The sequence below is a fragment of the Pristiophorus japonicus genome, chromosome 22 (assembly GCF_044704955.1).
Source record: "Pristiophorus japonicus isolate sPriJap1 chromosome 22, sPriJap1.hap1, whole genome shotgun sequence".
Lineage (NCBI taxonomy): Eukaryota > Metazoa > Chordata > Chondrichthyes > Pristiophoridae > Pristiophorus > Pristiophorus japonicus.
The window spans coordinates 43,435,309-43,450,906 of NC_091998.1; the positions used below are offsets into that span (position 1 = coordinate 43,435,309).

Genomic DNA, 15,598 nt, shown 5'->3' on the forward strand with positions numbered 1-15,598 from the left:
GGTTTTAAGCCCTATAGATCAGAGAGAACATTGAGAGGTTTTCCCTTTGGTCTATACAGAGCTCGCTAATCTCAACTAGTATGGTAGTAGGAAAGCATTAATTAGCTTCAGTACGAGGACTAGGAAAGGAGAGGAGGGGGAGGGGGGGAAATCAGTTAGTGTTCCTGTTTGTGAACATTATTCAAGGACCTCTCCTGCAGAACGCACCTGTGGATATCAACTAAGGCCAGCATTAGACCCAGCATGGTCAAAGTCATGAGAACATAAGAAATAGAAGAAATAGGAGCAGGAGTCGGCTATTTGGCCTCTCGAGCCTGCTCCGCCATTCAATAAGATCATGGCTGATCTGATCTTGGCCTCAGCTCCACTTCCCTGCCCGCGCCCATAACCCTCGACTCCCTCGAGTCCTGTTAGCACTCAAGCCTAAGGCTTGTATGTAAATAATAACTGCTTCGGTGAAGTACTCCCAAAGCAAGCACTCTACTTGGAACTCCTACACAGCAAGCGAGGCCCAGGTGGGTAGAGGAAACGTTTCAAGGACACCCTCAAAACCTCCTTGATAAAGTGCAACATCCCCAACGACACCTGGGAGTCCCTGGCCAAAGACCGCCCTAAGTGGAGGAAGAGCATCCGGGAGGGTGCTGAGCACCTTGAGTCTCGTCGCCGAGAGCATGCAGAAATCAAGTGCAGGCAGCGGAAGGAGTGTGCGGCAAACCAGATTCCCACCCACCCTTTCCTTCAACGACTGTCTGTCCCACCTGCGACAGAGACTGTAATTCCCGAATTGGACTAGTCAGTCACCCGAGAACTCATTTTTGGAGTGGAAGCAAGTCTTCCTCGATTTCGAGGGACTGCCTATGATGATGCCTTGGCTCCACAGAACCCTGCCCTAGCAAGTGGTCAATGAGGAAATGCAAGCAGGGGAGAAAATTACCCCTCAAAAAACACACAGGCTGTACTGAAAATATTTACAAGACACTTCAAATAAATTTATATTTTTCTCCAATACAGCTCCATTACTGTTGAGCATTTGGATCTAATAGAAAGTAAGATGTCCATCTGACATGTTTTATACAACATGCATTTTTCAAGAACTGGGAATTACATTCGATGGACAATCGTGGACACTTTAAAAAATAACCTTTACCTGCACAGGATTACATGAGCACTGCAACCAAAACAAAAGCATTCTTTCTTGGGGTGTTTATTTTGACTCTTGTGCAGAAGGAACTTTCTTCAGTTTGCTTGTATTTTTACAAGGTTATGGCTACTTTGTAAGCTGCCATATTACAATGTCTGACTCTCAATTAAAAGACAAGTTCAAACCCAGTCTCAGCTGAGACATGTAGACAAACAAGAACTCCGTCCAGCATTGCTCACGTCAGCTGATGCACAGCACTGATGCAGTCTACGAGGACATGAGCAGTTTCAACCATTTTGCTCCTGATGGGAGTAAATAGGTCATTATAAAAAGAAAATGACTTGCATTTCTATAGCTCCTTTCACGACCACCGGACTTTCCAAAGCACTTTACAGCTAAATAAGGTACTTTTTGAAGTGGGGGCATTGTTGTGATGTAGGAAAGGCGGCAGCCAATTTGTGCACAGCAAGCTCCCACAAACAGCACTATGATAATGACCAGATAATTAGTTTTTAGTGATGTTGATTGGGGGATAAATTTTGGCGTGTACCTTGCAGGGGCACACCGCCACACTGCCCATGGCCGCCGTTCCTTTTATGGCCCCGACCTGCCGCTGATGGTCTCTCGCAGGTCGGGGCTGCCACGTGGGCAGTACAGCAGGAGCGGCGAGGTCGGGGTAGAAGGAGCGGCGAGAGATTGTAGAGCGACGTGATCGGGGTCCAGGAGAGGCGTGAGTTCGGGGCCAGAAGAGGCGAGGGCCCAGGGGCAGCACGGGCCAGCCCACACTGCGATATGTGCGTGCTCGGTCCATGCAGCAGAGCTGGTCTCGTCGTCCTGGTTAATCCTCGCCACTGGACCAAGACCTAGCTCTGCCAAGCTCGTGTGCAACGGCCGCCACACGTTAAAAAAATCCACGCACAGGCATCTTCCACCCTTCAGCATGTAGTTCGGGACCTGGAATATTAAGTCCTTCATTGAAACACCTGTGAACTCATCCTTTTTTGGCATGGAAGCAAGTCATCCTGGTTTCGAGGGACTGCTTATGATGATGAAATATCGACCAGGACACCGGGAATAACTCTCCTGCTCTTCTTCGAAATAGTGCTGCGGAATCTTTAAGAGCAGACGGGCGTCGGTTTAACATTTCATCCGAAAGACGGCACCTCTTGACAGTGCAGCACTCCCTCAGCACTGCACTGGAGCGTCAGCCGAGATTTCTGTGCTCAAGTCCCTGGAGTGGGACTTGAACCCGCAACCTTCTGACTCAGAGGCGAGTGTGCTGCCCACTGAGCCACGGCCGATAACAATAACAGGTCCTCATTTACCTAGTCCTTTCTACTCTTTACAATCTTAGTTGAAGGGCGTTGGCCTCCTTTAGGTTTCACAATAATAAAGGATAGCCATGGTTCCCTTTCCTTTTCTCGGGTAGTTTCAGGCTTTTACAAATGTTAGCAGAAGTTAACGGAACCACATTGTGTTAGGAGAAGCTAAAGTGCGCTAACCTTCGAAAGCCACCAGCTAGTGTTATAATTGCAGTCGGTAGAAATCTGTGTACAGCTCCTTCCACAATTTGTCCGATCAAATCTGCCTCTGCCCTTGTAACTGGTACAATGAGGTCTTCATAATACAGCAGGCCTGTAAAACAAAAGAGATTATCAGTTTTAAACAGGGACAGCCTTGGCAGCTGTTCAAAGCATTTTGAAATTTCATCCAGCTCATGTTAGTTTTTTTTTGTTGCAATGCCTGAAGGACATTTTGCTACAAGGCCTTTTTCCAGCTTCTGCTGACTTACAGTGGGACTTGTCAGCACCAAAAGTTACAGCTCCACTGCAGGGCACCCTCGTTATCGCAGCAGAGCTGGGTTAGTACTGCAGAAGACAACCAAGTTACGCTTTCAGTGGGAATTTTTTCATCTGCTTTTTTCCACCTATACTTACATGTTAGACATTTCCCCAAAGCCCCAAATTTAAAATGTGTGTTTAAGTCTCTCAAGGCCTCGCCCCTCTCTATCTCTAACCTCATCCAGCCCTATAAGAACATAAGAATTAGGAACAGGAGTAGGCCATTTAGCCCCTCGAGCCTGCTCCGCCATTCAAAAAGATCATGGCTGATCTGGCCGTGGACTCAGCTCCACTTACCCGCCCGCTTCTATAAACTTCTGAGAACTCTGCATTCCTTAAATTATGGCCTCTGGTACATCCCCCACTCATTCTGCGCACCACTGGCAACTGTGACTTCAGCCGTCTAGGCCCTATTGTTTGGAATTCCCTCCCTAAACCTCTATGTCTCTATGCCTCTCCACCTCCCTGTCCTCTTTGAAGACCCTTCTTAAAACCCAAATCCTTGACCAAACTTTTAGTTACCCCCTCCTAATGTCTTCTTCTTTGACTCAGTATCAATTTTGTGTCATGTATGTAGACCATGTATACTAACTGTATAGTCACATAAGATGTGCCACCAGAGGGCACTGCGGTGGGAGACCTGAGGGTCACCTGCATAGGTGTGCAGGGCCCAGTATAAAAGGCTGCCCACCATGCTTGTGCCTCACTCTGGAGTTACAATAAATGGGACTAAGGTCACAACAGCTCAAGTACAATACTAGACCTCGTGGAGTCATTCATAAGAGTATTAAAGACGTAACAGTTTGCATGATGATGCGTTTGTGAAACAATATTAGAAATATTGGGAAATCTTGACAACTGATAAAAACTTTCTGTTCCACGACGTTAAGTGATTCATGTCAATCAGGTCCTGGACAGGATTCCTGGCTTGGGACGTTTTCTATGTTAAAAGGTCTATATAAATGCAAGTTGTTGCTGCTGCTTCTTCTAAACAGACTCTGAATGTAGAATGAGTACATGGCATTCATACCTCTCTATGCTGCCTAAGGTGGAATTCACTGCCTCAGAGAGCTGTGGAAGCCGGGACATTGAATAAATTTAAGACAGAAATAGACAGTTTCTTGACCGATAAGGGATTAAGGGGTTATGGGGAGCGGACAGGGAAGTGGACTCGAGTCCATGATCGGATCAGCCATGATCGTATTAAATGGCGGAGCAGGTTCGAGGGGCCGGATGTCCTACTCCTGCTCCTATTTCTTATGTTCTTATGTGTGCTGTGACTCTGGATAACTTAGTTAGACTCCGAGTAGTCCAGAGAGTAAAGGATCCATCTGATGCAGCACAAAAGCCAGAAGACCGAAAGATTCTACATTTCAATTACCAAATGTGCTCAGCTAGCCAATTGCAATGGCAGCAACAGCTGGGACACTATAATAAGTGTCCCTCAACCATCAAACCTGTCCTTGAAGGCCTTCATTTGCTCCCCATTTCCCAAAGTTTTCATTTCAAAATCCTCGTCTTTGACTACCAATTCCTCCTTCGCTCACTTCACCCTACTTCTGCAGCCTCATCCAGACCTACAGCACATCTTGCCTCTGAATCTGGACTATAGAGTTGGCGAGAGGTGGGAGCAGCGTCGGAGCGGCCTATAAAGGCCCAGCGGGAGCTCGAGGGTCAGCGGCAGTTGGCGAGAGGTGGGAGCAGCGTCGGAGCGGCCTATAAAGGCCCAGCGGGAGCTCGAGGGTCAGCGGCAGTTGGCGAGAGGTGGGAGCAGCGTCGGAGCGGCCTATAAAGGCCCAGCGGGAGCTCGAGGGTCAGCGGCAGTTGGCGAGAGGTGGGAGCAGCGTCGGAACGGCCTATAAAGGCCCAGCGGGAGCTCGAGGGTCAGCGGCAGTTGGCGAGAGGTGGGAGCAGCGTCGGAGCGGCCTATAAAGGCGCAGCGGGAGCTCGAGGGTCAGCGGCAGTTGGCGAGAGGTGGGAGCAGCGTCGGAACGGCCTATAAAGGCCCAGCGGGAGCTCGAGGGTCAGCGGCAGTTGGCGAGAGGTGGGAGCAGCGTCGGAGCGGCCTATAAAGGCCCAGCGGGAGCTCGAGGGTCAGCGGCAGTTGGCGAGAGGTGGGAGCAGCGTCGGAGCGGCCTATAAAGGCCCAGCGGGAGCTCGAGGGTCAGCGGCAGTTGGCGAGAGGTGGGAGCAGCGTCGGAGCGGCCTATAAAGGCCCAGCGGGAGCTCGAGAGTCAGCGGCAGTTGGCGAGAGGTGGGAGCAGTGTCGGAGCGGCCTATAAAGGCGTACTTGTGCAGCTACAGCGGGAGAGAAAGCAAAATAGAAGTAGAAAGGAATCAAAAGGTGACGTCACAGCCAATGGGGTAAGTGATTGGCTGGTGATTGGTGAGTAGCTTTTCTTTTTGTTTTTTATATCAGTAAGTGAACTGTAACATTGTTATTACCAATTTAAGGGTATCCAAGGGTTAAGGCATGGCAGGAGAGATCGGTCTCGTGATATGCTCCTCCTGTGCCATGTGGGAACTCAGGGACACTTCCGGTGTCCCTGACGACTACGTGTGTGAGAAGTGTGTCCGCCTCGAGCTCCTGACGGTCCGCGTTACGGAATTGAAGCTGAGGGTGGATTCACTCTGGAGCATCCACAATGCTGAGAATGACGTGAGTATCACGTGTAGTGAGTTGGTCTTACCGCAGGAGAAGGATCCACAGCCAGATAGGGAATGGAAGACCAGCAGGAAGAGCAGTGCAAGGAAGGTAGTGCAGGGGTCCCCTGTGGTCATCCCCCTGCAAAACAGATACACCGTTTTGAGTACTGTTGGGGGGGGGATGACTCATCGGGGGAGGGCAGCAGCAGACAAGTTCATGGCACCGTGGCTGGCGCTGCTGCACAGGAGGGCAGGAAAAAGAGTGGGAGCGCGATAGTGATAGGGGATTCAATTGTGATGGGAATAGATAGGCGTTTCTGCGGCCGCAACCGAGACTCCAGGATGGTATGTTGCCTCCCTGGTGCAAGGGTCAAGGATGTCTCGGAGCGGGTGCAGGACATTCTGAAATGGGAGGGTGAACAGACAGTTGTCGTGGTGCACATTGGTACCAACGACATAGGTTAAAAAAAAAGGGATGAGGTCCTACGAAACGAATTTAAGGAGCGAGGAGCTAAATTAAAAAGTAGGACCTCAAAAGTAGTAATCTCGGGATTGCTACCAGTGCCACGTGCTAGTCAGAGTAGGAATCGCAGGATAGCGCAGATGAATACGTGGCTTGAGCAGTGGTGCAGCAGGGAGGGATTCAAATTCCTGGGGCATTGGAACCGGTTCTGGGGGAGGTGGGACCAGTACAAACCGGACGGTCTGCATCTGGGCAGGACCGGAATCAATGTCCTAGGGGGAGTGTTTGCTAGTGCTGTTGGGGAGGAGTTAAACTAATATGGCAGGGGGATGGGAACCAATGCAGGGAGACAGAGGGAGACAAAAGGGAGGCAGAGGCAGGAGACGGAGGGGAGATGGGGGGGGTTGGGGGCCGGAGAGGCCCGGGGCGGGGAACAGGAAGGGCCACTGTGCGGCAGAATTCTAAAAGGACAAAAGGTGTTAAAAAAACAAGCCTGAAGGCTTTGTGTCTTAATGCAAGGAGTATCTGCAATAAGGTGGATGAATTAACTGTGCAAATAGATGTTAACAAATATGATGTGATTGGGATTACGGAGACGTGGCTCCAGGATTATCAGGGCTGGGAACTCAACATCCAGGGGTATTCAACATTCAGGAAGGATAGAATAAAAGGAAAAGGAGGGGGGTTAGCATTGCTGGTTAAAGAGGAGATTAATACAATAGTTAGGAAAGACATTAGCTTGGATGATGTGGAATCTATATGGGTAGAGCTGCAGAACACCAAAGGGCAAAAAACGTTAGTGGGAGTTGTGTACAGACCTCCAAACAGTAGTAGTGATGTTGGGGAGGGCATCAAACAGGAAATTAGGGGTGCATGCAATAAAGGTGCAGCAGTTATAATGGGTGACTTTAATATGCACATAGATTGGGCTAGCCAAACTGGAAGCAATACGGTGGAGGAGGATTTCCTGGAGTGCATAAGGGATGGTTTTCTAGACCAATATGTCGACGAACCAACTAGGGGGGAGGCCATCTTAGACTGGGTGTTGTGTAATGAGAGAGGACTAATTAGCAATCTCATTGTGCGAGGCCCCTTGGGGAAGAGTGACCATAATATGGTGGAATTCTGCATTAGGATGGAGAATGATAGTTAATTCAGAGACCATGGTCCAGAACTTAAAGAAGGGTAACTTTGAAGGTATGAGGCGTGAATTGGCTAGGATAGATTGGCGAATTATACTTAAGGGGTTGACTGTGGATGGGCAATGGCAGACATTTAGAGACCGCATGGATGAATTACAACAATTGTACATTCCTGTCTGGCGTAAAAATAAAAAAGGGAAGGTGGCTCAACCGTGGCTATCTAGGGAAATCAGGGATAGTATTAAAGCCAAGGAAGTGGCATACAAATTGGCCAGAAATAGCAGCGAACCTGGGGACTGGGAGAAATTTAGAACTCAGCAGAGGAGGACAAAGGGTTTGATTAGGGCAGGGAAAATGGAGTACGAGAAGAAGCTTGCAGGGAACATTAAGGCGGATTGCAAAAGTTTCTATAGGTATGTAAAGAGAAAAAGGTTAGTAAAGACAAACGTAGGTCCCCTGCAGTCAGAATCAGGGGAAGTCATAACGGGGAACAAAGAAATGGCAGACCAATTGAACAAGTACTTTGGTTCAGTATTCACTAAGGAGGACACAAACAACCTTCCGGATATAAAAGGGGTCAGAGGGTCTAGTAGGGAGGAGGAACTGAGGGAAATCTTTATTAGTCGGGAAATTGTGTTGGGGAAATTGATGGGATTGAAGGCCGATAAATCCCCAGGGCCTGATGGACTGCATCCCAGAGTACTTAAGGAGGTGGCCTTGGAAATAGCGGATGCATTGACAGTCATTTTCCAACATTCCATTGACTCTGGATCAGTTCCTATCGAGTGGAGGGTAGCCAATGTAACCCCACTTTTTAAAAAAGGAGGGAAGAGAGAAAACAGGGAATTATAGACTGGTCAGCCTGACCTCAGTAGTGGGTAAAATGATGGAATCAATTATTAAGGATGTCATAGCAGCGCATTTGGAAAATGGTGACATGATAGGTCCAAGTCAGCATGGATTTGTGAAGGGGAAATCATGTTTGACAAATCTTCTGGAATTTTTTGAGGATGTTTCCAGTAAAGTGGACAAAGGAGAACCAGTTGATGTGGTATATTTGGACTTTCAGAAGGCTTTCGACAAGGTCCCACACAAGAGATTAATGTGCAAAGTTAAAGCACATGGGATTGGAGGTAGTGTGCTGACGTGGATTGAGAACTAGTTGTCAGACAGGAAGCAAAGAGTAGGAGTAAATGGGTACTTTTCAGAATGGTAGGCAGTGACTAGTGGGGTACCGCAAGGTTCTGTGCTGGGGCCCCAGCTGTTTACATTGTACATTAATGATTTAGACGAGGGGATTAAATGTAGTATCTCCAAATTTGCGGATGACACTAAGTTGGGTGGCAGTGTGAGCTGCGAGGAGGATGCTATGAGGCTGCAGAGTGACTTGGATAGGTTAGGTGAGTGGGCAAATGCATGGCAGATGAAGTATATGTGGATAAATGTGAGGTTATCCACTTTGGTGGTAAAAACAGAGAGACAGACTATTATCTGAATGGTGACAGATTAGGAAAAGGGAAGGTGCAACGAGACCTGGGTGTCATGGTACATCAGTCATTGAAGGTTGGCATGCAGGTACTGCAGGCGGTTAAGAAAGCAAATGGCATGTTGGCCTTCATAGCGAGGGGATTTGAGTACAGGGGCAGGGAAGTGTTGCTACAGTTGTACAGGGCCTTGGTGAGGCCACACCTGGAGTATTGTGTACAATTTTGGTCTCCTAACTTGAGGAAGGACATTCTTGCTATTGAGGGAGTGCAGCGAAGATTCACCAGACTGATTCCCGGGATGGTGGGACTGACCTATCAAGAAAGACTGGATCAACTGGGCTTGTATTCACTGGAGTTCAGAAGAATGAGAGGGGACCTCATAGTAACGTTTAAAATCCTGACGGGTTTAGACAGGTTAGATGCAGGAAGAATGTTCCCAATGTTGGGGAAGTCCAGAACCAGGGGTCACAGTCTAAGGATAAGGGGTAAGCCATTTAGGACCGAGATGAGGAGAGACTTCTTCACCCAGAGAGTGGTGAACCTGTGGAATTCTCTGCCACAGAAAGTGGTTGGGGCCAATTCACTAAATATATTCAAAAGGGAGTTAGATGAAGTCCTTACTACTCGGGGGATCAAGGGGTATGGCGAGAAAGCAGGAAGGGGGTACTGAGGTTTCATGTTCAGCCATGAACTCATTGAATTGCGGTGCAGGCTAGAAGGGCTGAATGGCCTGCTCCTGCACCTATTTTCTATGTTTCTATAGTGTGTCCCTCCCCACTCCACCTATGGTGACAGTGTTTCCAGCCATTACAGACCCAACTCTGGGATTCACTACCTTGCATTATCTCTCTCCACCTTCAAATACTGCCTTAAAATCTGCATCTTAAACCTCATGTTCAGCCAGCTCCACTGACTGTTCTGCTAATTCTTGGTCACTTTCTGATTTTCCCCCTCATGAAGTGCCTTGCGTATTGCAATATATATCGAAAGCGTGATACAAATGTGAATTCACTGTCAAACGAGTCCTGCTGAAAAAAGTGTGCATATGGCAACGTCAGCCAAGGGCAAGACTGAGTTTGGCTGCAACGCCCTCCATAATGACAGCCAACTAACACTCACATCTGAGTTTACACACGAAGAATGATCACAGGCTAACAGAGCGCTGCTGGTAACCACTGAACTGTACCTTTCATTTCGAAGAAGCAGAGAGAGAAATATATAGGTTAGACTACAAGACAACAAAGATCTCAGGTGTATTAAAACTGAAAGAAAAGAGTTCATGAGTGAACAACTTGCCTTCAATTAAATGTTATGTCATAGAATGGACAATGAAATATCCAAACATGGATTAAACTCCCCTTTTCTCCCCTTCCGCCTTGAAGAAAAAAAAGACTTACATTTCTATAGCGCCTTTCACAACCTCAGGATGTCCCAAAGCGCTTTACAGCCAATTAAGTACTTTTTAAAGAGCGTAGTCACTGTTGTAACGTAGAAAACACGGCAGCCAATTTGCGCACAGCAATTTCCCACAAACAGCAATGTGATAATGACCAGATCATCTATTTTTGTGAAGTTGATTGAGGGATAAATATTGGCAGGACTGGAGATAACTCCCTTGCTCGTCTTCACAATAGTGCCATGGGATCCTTTATGTCCACCTGAGTGAGCAGATGGGGCCTCAGTTTAACGTCTCGTCCGAAAGACGGCACCTCCGACAGTGCAGCATTCCCTCAATACTGCACTGGAGTGTCAGATGCTGATTCTTATTGGGGTACAGTTCCAAAGTAGGAGCAGTCCTCCAGTAATCTTACCCAAGCAGCCATCGTGAGAGCCTGATCAATGTGGGGGTCAATTTCTGCAGGGGTTCACCTGGCTCGTCCACGGTACCTTCAGCGGAAGAGCTATGGAAATCCCGGAAACATAACGTAAATTCCGTTTACCTGGGATTTCCCGCAGTTGTTCTGCCGAATAACAGCAGACAACTGGGAGCACCCCCATGGAAATTCACCCAGTGTGTCAGCAGGCTATATTACTATGGGGTGCACCACAGCCGAAACTGATCTGGTCATTTCCCATCATCCAAAAAACACCCGCACACCTTCCAGCAGGAATTACTATATGGTGATCAGGGATGGGAATGTTAGCTGATTTTCCCCCTCCCCAGACCCCAGATGTCCCAGTGAAAATCAGCCAATTCACCATTGAATCATAGAATAATACAGCACAGGAGGCCGCCATTCGGTCCATCGAGTCCGTACGGCTCTTTCGAAGAGCAATCCAGTTAGTCCCACTCCCCCGCTCTTTCACCACACCTCTGCAATTTTTTCTCCTTTAAGTATTTATCCCATTATCTTTTGTAGGCCACGATTGAATCTGTACCCAGCAACCTATCGTTCCAAATCCTAACCACTCGTTGCGTAAAAAAGTTTTTCGCCAATCACCTTAAATCTGTGCCTCTTGCTATCAACTCTTCAGCCATTGGAAACAGTCTTTCTTTATATGTACACAACTTGTATTTATATAGCGCCTTTAATGTAGTGAAACATCCCAAGGAGCTTCACTGAAGTATTATGCGATAAAAATTTGACACAGAGCCGCACAAGTAGAAATTAGCGCAGGTGACCAAAAGCTTGGTCAAAGAGGTATGTTTTAAGGGGAGTCTTGAAGGAGGAAAGAGAGGTAGAGAGGCGAAGAATTTTAGGCAGGGAGTTCCAGAGTTTGGGGCCCAGGCAACAGAAGGCATGGCCACCAATGGTGGAGCGACTATAATCAGGGATGCTCAGGAGGGCAGAATTAGAGGAGCACAGATATCTCAGGGGGTTGTGGGGCTGGAGGAGATTACAGAGATAGGGAGGGGCGAGGCCATGGAGGGATTTGAAAATAAGGGAAACCGGAAGCCAATGTAGGTCAGCGAGCATAGGGGTGATGGGTGAACAGGATTTAGTGCAAGTTAGGACATGGACAGCCGAGTTTTGGATCACATCTAGTTTATGTATTCGCATACAGAACCTGGAACCTTTCTAGTCTATTTGGCTCAGTTCTATGTCAAACAGTACATTTAACCATTGGAATAGATTTGTAATAGTCCTATATTTTTTTTTTTCAATGACAGGTAACATAGATGATGTTATTGAGGCATGAGGTCAAGGCCCAACACCACGTAAACACTTAAAAGTTGGTGCTACTTCAGGAGCCACACCAGAGGAAATGTGCAGGACCGCATCCCTGTTCCCACTCCCTCCAGAGGAAAATCTCACCCCACGAACAGTCACTGTAGGTTTGTTCTGTCTTTGAAATGATATAAGGCAGAGCCATTGACATCTACGAGTAGAAAGGGACAAAGCTCAGCGTGCTATCATTGTACAACCACATGGAAAAACTGCTGGCTGTGAATCTGACCAAGCTGTAGTATCTTCCGACATGCTATCCCTGCCAACCAACACTTCCAAACTTCCCTCCCAATAATCGCTAACAATATTAAATATCATCCACGTCGCTACAGGAATGTCTGATGATTCGCCAACTGTGGGATATGAAACAGACACAGTACTGTCAAAATGTTTTCATTCTGAATAATCATTAATACAATTGCTTCTGTAGTAAAGTGGAAATCTTCCTTTGTTTAGACACCTGTGAAGATAGCAGTTCACTATATAAACATAGGAACATAATGCTAGTTCCTGGCGTCTTTCCAGAATCATTGAACAATGATAAATGACCTCGAGAAAAGTGAGCCATTTAAAAAGCGGCACGTTAAAATACTAATATTTTGTCTACACTTTATTACCTGCTTCCTGTTCTTTTGTAAGTTTTATTTTTGATGCTCTCAGTTCATCTATCGTCCGCAGCCCCTCTCTGTACCACTTATCGGCTGTCTTCACACCAACGCCAAAGATACTGGTGAACAGCTAGGGTCAGAAACAAGGCGTACAAACGATCACATCCAGTTAATGACCTGTTGTTTACGGACACGAGCAGGACAGCTCTAGTGCAACTTATTGTTATATTCAAGTAAAAAGACTTGCATTTATATAGCACCTTTCAAGACCTCCGGACATCCCAAAGCGCTTTATAGCCAATGAAGTATTTTTTGAAGTGTTGTACTGTAGGAAACGCAGCACAGATTGCGCACAGCAAGCTCCCACAAACAGCAATGTGATAATGACCAGATAATCTATTTTTAGTGATGTTGATTGAGGGATAAATATTGGCCCAGGACACCAGGAATAGCTCGACAGCTCTTCTTTGAATAATGCCATGTGATATTTTACATCCACCCGAGAAAGATGATGGTTTAATGTCTCAACTGAAAGACGGCACCTCAGACAGCGCAGCACTCCCTTAGTACTGCACTGGAGTGTCAGCCTAGGTTTTTGTGTTCAAGTCAGGCTGCAGTGACTTTGGCCTGCACTTGCACCTGTAGCTGTAGCTGGCACCTCTGTAACTCATATACAGTACTACAACCACACTGCTATTCCAGAACTCCGCTGCAGTCTTTCTTGCCTTTAACTCTCTGGCAAAATAATTTGCAATCCCAATTTTTTTTTTTTAAAAAAGAGACTGCTGTAAACACACAACATGCTGATCAGGATCTGAATGAGAAAAAAATATTACTGTTCTGGCTGGAACCCTTCGCGATAACTCTGAATTCTGGGGAAGGGTCCCATCTGAAATGGTAACTTCTCTTGCTCTTTCAGATATTGATTAGCATTTCTGTTTCCATTTCAGATTTCCACTTTTTTTTTCCATCTATACACACACACACACACACACACACACAAACAGACTAAAGTTGGTACAACTGTTGAGATTACATCCTGATGAAGGTGGGAAATGGTCTGTCACCATCATTTTGCAATTGCCATTAGCCAATCACAGTTCCCACTGTGGTCAGGTTTAGCAGATTTCCTCAGTGGCCATTTTCTGACATGTCCCTCACTAAAGTGTTGAAATCTACCCTGTGAACTTGTCAGTTCATTTCACACCGTGTAGCAAAACATCTCCCAACACCAAGGCCTACCTTTAGAGTTTGATATCTCGCATTCTGGATTACACTCTCAACTTCTCTGCAGAGTCCATCTTCAAGGATTTCCTGCAGCAAAGATTGAGGAGACTCATGTGTTTCATTTCCTGCAGTATTAATTGCATTACTGTCCAAAAACATCCACTGAGTTGTAAATTGTTAGAACAGCAGAGACCAAACTGGATCCTTTCTCATCTGATTTTTTGCCTTTGCACTGTCTAACTTTGCTGCATCAAGGCTCCAGTGGCAGCATTATAGAAACATAGAAAATAGGTGCAGGAGTAGGCCATTCGGCCTTCGAGCCTGCACCACCATTCAACATGATCATGGCTGATCATGCAACTTGGATATAAAAGGGGTCAGAGGGTCTAGTAAGGAGGGGGAACTGAGGGAAATCTTTATTAATCGGGAAATTGTGTTGGGGAAATTGATGGGATTGAAGGCCGATAAATCCCCAGGGCCTGATGGACTGCATCCTAGAGTACTTAAGGAGGTGGCCTTGGAAATAGCGGATGCATTGACAGTCATTTTCCAACATTCCATTGACTCTGGATCAGTTCCTATGGAGTGGAGGGTAGCCAATGTAACCCCACTTTTTAAAAAAGGAGGGAGAGAGAAAACAGGGAATTATAGACCGGTCAGCCTGACCTCAGTAGTGGGTAAAATGATGGAATCAATTATTAAGGATGTCATAGCAGTGCATCTGGAAAATGGTGACATGATAGGTCCAAGTCAGCATGGATTTGTGAAAGGGAAATCATGCTTGACAAATCTTCTGGAATTTTTTGAGGATGTTTCCAGTAAAGTGGACAAAGGAGAACCAGTTGATGTGGTATATTTGGACTTTCAGAAGGCTTTCGACAAGGTCCCACACAAGAGATTAATGTGCAAAGTTAAAGCACATGGGATTGGGGGTAGTGTGCTGACGTGGATTGAGAACTGGTTGTCAGACAGGAAGCAAAGAGTAGGAGTAAATGGGTACTTTTCAGAATGGCAGGCAGTGACTAGTGGGGTACCGCAAGGTTCTGTGCTGGGGCCCCAGCTGTTTACATTGTACATTAATGATTTAGACGAGGGGATTAAATGCAGTATCTCCAAATTTGCGGATGATACTAAGTTGGGTGGCAGTGTGAGCTGCGAGGAGGATGCTATGAGGCTGCAGAGTGACTTGGATAGGTTAGGTGAGTGGGCAAATGCATGGCAGATGAAGTATAATGTGGATAAATGTGAGGTTATCCACTTTGGTGGTAAAAACAGAGAGACAGACTATTATCTGAATGGTGACAGATTAGGAAAAGGGAAGGTGCAACGAGACCTGGGTGTCATGGTACATCAGTCATTGAAGGTTGGCATGCAGGTACAGCAGGCGGTTAAGAAAGCAAATGGCATGTTGGCCTTCATAGCGAGGGGATTTGAGTACAGGGGCAGGGAGGTGTTGCTACAGTTGTACAGGGCCTTGGTGAGGCCACACCTGGAGTATTGTGTACAGTTTTGGTCTCCTAACTTGAGGAAGGACATTCTTGCTATTGAGGGAGTGCAGCGAAGGTTCACCAGACTGATTCCCGGGATGGCGGGACTGACCTATCAAGAAAGATTGGATCAACTGGGCTTGTATTCACTGGAGTTCAGAAGAATGAGAGGGGACCTCATAGAAACGTTTAAAATTCTGACGGGTTTAGACAGGTTAGATGCAGGAAGAATGTTCCCAATGTTGGGGAAGTCCAGAACCAGGGGTCACAGTCTAAGGATAAGGGGTAAGCCATTTAGGACCGAGATGAGGAGAAACTTCTTCACCCAGAGAGTGGTGAACCTGTGGAATTCTCTGCCACAGAAAGTAGTTGAGGCCAATTCACTA

General features: G+C 46.8%; 1 protein-coding gene across 1 annotated transcript in view; it reads right to left on the reverse strand.

The window, feature by feature from the left end:
- polm (polymerase (DNA directed), mu) overlaps positions 1-15,598 on the reverse strand; it is a 38,794-nt gene that overhangs the window by 9,101 nt on the left and 14,095 nt on the right. Inside the window, exons 6-8 of the mRNA XM_070865980.1 lie at positions 13,741-13,812; positions 12,508-12,628; positions 2,644-2,776 (exon numbers count right to left, since the gene is read on the reverse strand). Of these exons, the coding sequence (XP_070722081.1) occupies positions 2,644-2,776; positions 12,508-12,628; positions 13,741-13,812 (326 nt within the window). The remainder of the gene's footprint in view (positions 1-2,643; positions 2,777-12,507; positions 12,629-13,740; positions 13,813-15,598) is intronic.